Source organism: Frankliniella occidentalis, unplaced genomic scaffold, assembly GCF_000697945.3.
Source record: "Frankliniella occidentalis isolate FOCC.00 unplaced genomic scaffold, Focc_3.1 Scaffold26, whole genome shotgun sequence".
NCBI lineage: Eukaryota > Metazoa > Arthropoda > Insecta > Thysanoptera > Thripidae > Frankliniella > Frankliniella occidentalis.
In genome coordinates, this window is record NW_026267156.1 from 1,652,446 (window position 1) to 1,657,974 (window position 5,529).

Here is a 5,529-nt window from a genome sequence, read left to right on the forward strand (position 1 = left end):
GGTTAGCAACATCGTGTCTTTGGACCAACAACCCGGCCACAAGAACACGACGGTCGTTGGAACAATGATTCTTTTTTTTCAGTGCACGCCGAACTGCTCGATGCATGTGCTTGTACTCACCGGTCATGAGGAAGACGACGTCCTGGCGGGCCACGTCCAGTGGGGTCTTGCCGCGGACGTTCCGAAGGTGGGGGTCGGCTCCGTGGCGCATCAGCAGGCGCACCAGCTGCAACAGCGTGACCCGGGGGTTCACATCCGAGAGTTCGAAGAGTATGTGCGTCAGCGGAGGCGTTGGCCGACCAGGCGCTAAGCTGGGCCGGGGGCGGGGCCAGTGCACATAACACACTACGTGTCTTAGATGGGATACATACACACACCCCTCACAGGGCTGTAGACCACCTTGGGTACAAGTATCACGCGGTCCTATTTCTACGTTCGTCCAGAGCCATCTGCAATGCAGATTCAGACCACGTGGACTGTACGGGGGTACAATAATTGTTATGAGGTCTCAAAAGGGTCAGGGCGGTCATTGGAGTCCATAGAGACCCCATGATATTTCTACCCCGGGTATAAATATCATGTGCCTATAGACTTTTGGGACCCGTAATATTTGTATCCCCCTAAAGTTGTTTCTAGCCTAGCCATACCTTGAAGTGGCCGTTGACGGCGGCGTCGTGGAGGGGCGTGTCGTCGTCCCAGCCCTTGACGTTGACGTGCGCGCCCGCGCGGAGCAGCGCGCCGGCCACCCGCAGCCAGCCGTGGTTGCTCGCCTCGTGCAGGGGCGTCCAGCCTGCGAACAGAGACGCGGTTGTTGTTGTTCACGGTCACTCATTTCCTTTGAAATGATCTCGGACTTGCTTTACTTCACTTGACATAACTTCACTTCACTCACATGCCGGTAAAAAGTGTACTACAACTACATACAGTGTTCCTACACCTGATAGACAAAACGCGTGCTCTCCTGACCCTTGCTAATTTTCTCCGTCTCTCTCTCCCCTCTCAGTCACACACACACACACACACATTCTACCGGAAGGGGTGCGCCGGCGACGAGAGAGTGAGAGAGCGCGAAAGAGAGAGAGAGGGGGGGGGGGAGAAGATGAAAGAGATGCCCTCTGGAGATGCCTATGTGTTCTGGAGTGCTCGGGAGGCGCGGTCTGGGCCGTCCCTCAAGGTCACGCGCGAGAAGGAGGAGGAGAAGGAGGAGTTGGAGGAGGAGAAGTTGGAGGAGGAGCAGGAAGGGGGAGGAGGAGGAGGAATGTGAACCGGGATGGGGCGGATACAGCAAAGCCTGCGGCCCATCCTTGCACTCCGCGGATTTCCAAGTGGCAATTTTCCATTTGTTCAGTTTGCGGCCGTTTCACTGAAACGACCTTGTCTATTGTATGATGAGAAGAGAATGCACGTGCTACCTAACCAGGGCGTCGTAACGCAACGTAACGCGTAACGGAAACGCACTAAACCGAAAATAAAATTGCAGTTTAAAAGCGTTTTTGAAGCGTTTTCATCTTCCTGCGAGCATTAAACAAGAGAAGGCTTTTGAATTTTTTTGAAAACGCTTCAATAACGCATTACATGTGCAATTTTATGTGCGTTTTTATGCGTTTTCGTTACGTTTCTCGTTACGTTACGACGCCCTGTACCTAACACCCTACATATCACCCCTTATGAGGAGGTTTCACTTCACGGTGTTACGGGGTGGTTATACATACTTGCCTAAGACAGGGCCGAAGGAAAAAGAAAATCAGAAAAGTGTAGAGGCAAACAAGAAAGAGTACCCATACACGTAGCAAATGTACCCCATTGAACTGATTCAACGGGAAGCCTTAGAAGAAACGTCTGCGACGACAAAAACATGTCGTCGGTTGGCTTTTTTTCCACTTTGCGCAGAAATGGGGCCGCCGTTGCTCCGCCGTGCTCCGCCGTGCTCGCGGCCGACATGGCTCCGCACGGCTCAGACCAGCCTCTCTGCCGTGAGCCTTATCGTCCCGCGGGTGACATAACGCCAGCGGCGGCCAGCTGCACGTGGGGCCGTGGGGCTGGCGGAGCAGCGGAGCGGAGCAGCGGAGCCGCACAAGTGCGCGCGCGTGCCCACACACGCAGGGGAGGGGCCATAGACAAACCACGCGAGAATCTATTTACTTATTGCATTAAATCAATCCCGTATGTCTTGCCGATATTTTTGCGGGGGGCGGCTGTATGCCTTTACAGAACCCCGCCGTATACATACACCTAAATGCAACGTCCTCTTTCATATTTTGAACTCAGGTCGATGAAAAGTGACTATACCCTGTAATGCCGGGGTGTCCAGCGCTACTTCTTAGTCCAAGGTCCAGCGTGTCAGGCGACACAAAGTCGCCTGACCCCCAAAAACTAGGCGACTCATGTCGACTATCTGCTGGCCACCTACCTACCTGCTGGACACCCCGGATATACCTTGGTCCAAGGGATATATACCAGGTGGCTGATTCACGCCGCGCACTTATGTAGGTATACTGTACTGCACGCACGAGTGCGGGCGGGCTTGCCTATCGCCCCTGTCCACGGCGCCTTACGAGCCGAGCGAGTAGGCAACACGCCCGCACTCATGCATGCGGTACAGCATAACTACAGAAGTGCGCGGCGTGAATCAGCCACCTGGTACAGTGCAGCGGTAAGGTGATTATATACGGCAGGAATATATTTTCTCTATTTTCTTCATGAGGTAACCCTAAAACGGCCTAACGCAGGGCCAAAACGAAAAGTGCGGGGTCCATGAGAACACCCTCTCCCTGCATACTCTGACGCTCGCTCTGAGGTTAACTTTGAAGACCATGAAAAGTAAGTTACCCTGCCCTGCCCCTCTCCACTGTACACCCCTAAAATTACATTGCAGTACTGACGTACGGCGACGAGCGGTTTTCGCCCGAAACGAGTCTCGCCTGGCTGCAATGCCAATGCGGATGTTTCTCGCAGGAGGCCATGCCGACGAATCAAGGCTTTCTCGAGCAGAGTGAGAATAAAATAAAAATGTATTAATACCTTTAGGGGGCGGGGTGAGGCCCCCGCGGTCTCATCGGGCGAAAAACACACCGAGCAGCGTCACCTCCACGAGGCCAAGCTGATGTCCACTGTTGTCCGCTTCGGTGGAACATTCGACACAACCAGCCTGGTGAGCCCTGCCAGTGGTTCATTACATACCACTACGTACTATGTTTAGAGTGCTGCATTTTAAAACACTAACCTAACCTTTGTTACGTGGCTGAGCATGAGGTTCTTTGTGCAACCCCATGAAGTCCAATGGTGATAGAGCGTGAACCCATTTTTTTTTGAGGGGGGGGGAGGGGTGGCATAATATTTGTACCCCTCCTCCTCCTCCTAGGGCACGTAGTATCCGGCAGCACTGGGCCACGGGCATCTCCGCCTTTTGTTTTGTATCGCTCAGGGTTCAGGGTTCAAGGCGAGGCCCCCGTGGAGATGGTGATTCCGAGGATTCCCCCCCTCCCCCTTCAAATCCCCGCGCGCACCGAGTGTTACGCGGCGTACGTGACAATTGTCAGAGTATGAACCAAACACTGATGCACTACAGGTTTGCATATGCACCACAATCGAGCCCACTGACTGAACCCACAGCAGTAAGTGCATCCAATGCAGCACGAAAGTGTGAACGAAACGAGAAATTATTGCGACACTTTGCAGGCTCACAAAGGTGTCACAAAGGTGACAGAGGCCGAGCCTTGGATGCTGACCATATGAGCCTGACGGCCTGACCTGTCAGGGGGTCAGGATCACGGTACGGTCAGGGTTGTCGCTAGCAGACAGGGAATTTGGATAGGCGAGGGGCGCCTAACTCCATAAAAATGTGTACACCGGATTACCACCTTGTAATGATTACCAATGATTACCAAAGATTACCAATGTAAACTAGGTATATGATCCACCAGCATTCTAAATCGAAACGGCCATTTTTGGTTCCGAGAAAGATGCATTTTTGGTATCTTTGGTAGTTCTTGATTCTTTATCATGCAAGTTACAAATTTGGATTCTCTGATTGGCCAAATCGTGATTTTGTCCACGAGAGGGATACAAAAGTTGCCATATTAAACATGTGCGTTGGCGTTTAGGCAAGATGTGCGCAAAAAATCATGTCTAAATCAACAAATTTGTCCTTTTAAAGGACCCTCACGAATGTGAGGATTACCAGGGATGACCAGGGATTGCCAGTGATTGCCAAGTCTGTGTACACCTGATTACCACAGTTAGGAGCCCCTCGCAGAAGGGAAATTTGGGAGTTGGGCAGGGAAAAAACTGAGAAAAACCGGGACAAACATAGAAATTGTCGATTGGGCGTCCCAGCCCAGAGGGCACGAGCTGATGCGTCGGCAAGACGCAATGGCGCCTTCGAGGCCCCGAGTGAGAACCGTAGAAAATCGTATTTTTGGATCAAGGAAATTTTCGTTAATGGATGACAAGGAAATTGTCGCACTTATCTCGCAGAAACGGCTCTTTTGCTTCAAGGTCAGATCTTTGATTCATTGCATGTTTCCCCTTGTTACAAAACAGGCAACACTTCACTGATGCAGTCGCGCCAGGATCAGCGAAAGTGTGCACATAGGACGGCGGCGGGGCTTCCAGCACAGCAAGTAGTTGAACAGCAGGGCCATCGGCACAAGTAGTGTATGCACATGAGGGCTTGACGCGGGAGACAAAAGAAGCACAGAGTACCTAAATGAGCCGCATTGGGACGGCGGCGGGGCTTCCAGCACGGCCATCAGCACAATGGCATCAAAGAGTTTCGAAGAACTCTGCTGCTGCAGCAGCCTCGCTGTCGCAGACCCCGCCGTCGCCGCCGCTGCTGCTGATGATAAGAAAAACCCGTTCGAGAGAGCCTCGCCTCAAAGGGCGTCCTGCGCTCCGAGCCTTCCTTTTCGAGCTCGGCTTCCAGTGACGGCGGCGGCGGCCGCGACGACGACGACGACGTCAGGAAGGAGGCGAACCCGTTTCCTGTCCTGCCTGTCCTGCCTGTCCTGCCCGGTCTGTCCACTCAAGCCTGGCTTCGCCGCCGGTCGCCGGCTGGGTGGCTGGCCGCTGGCCGTCGCTCTGGCCCCGGCCCCCGGCCCCGTCAGCGGCCCTTGCTCGGGGTGGATGTGGATCCGAGCAGTCTTCCGACCAGCAGCAGCAGACAAATTCAGTCTGATTTATTGACGAAGAGGAGGAATGGATAAACGTGATTAGGGGACAAACTGTGTGCGAGCGTGTGTGCGACGTCCTACTGCTTCCCCTACCTTGCACCTAGCGGGCCGGGCTCACACTTTTCTGCCGTTCCATAAATATATGTAGATTTGTTAACGAAGGATGGGAAGTCCACGGTAAAAACGATGGCCCAGTTTTCCAGCTATAAGCCAGTCTTTGAAAAACCAAGATGTCTTCTTATGGAAGAAATGCATGAGGACGTCTTGGCTTTTTCCACTTGCTTGAAAACCAGAGGACGTCGTTTTTACCGTGTGCAGCACGTGAGTGTGTGTGGGGGGGGAAGAGGGGCAAGGGGGG

General features: G+C 53.2%; 1 protein-coding gene across 3 annotated transcripts in view; it reads right to left on the minus strand.

The window, feature by feature from the left end:
• LOC113203063 (ankyrin repeat domain-containing protein 12) overlaps positions 1-5,529 on the minus strand; it is a 38,011-nt gene that overhangs the window by 14,964 nt on the left and 17,518 nt on the right. For all 3 annotated transcript variants that reach the window (XM_052265332.1, XM_052265330.1, XM_052265331.1), the window contains 2 exons: positions 648-790; positions 121-226 (listed from right to left, as the gene is read on the minus strand). In XM_052265332.1, the coding sequence (XP_052121292.1) occupies positions 121-226; positions 648-790 (249 nt within the window). The remainder of the gene's footprint in view (positions 1-120; positions 227-647; positions 791-5,529) is intronic.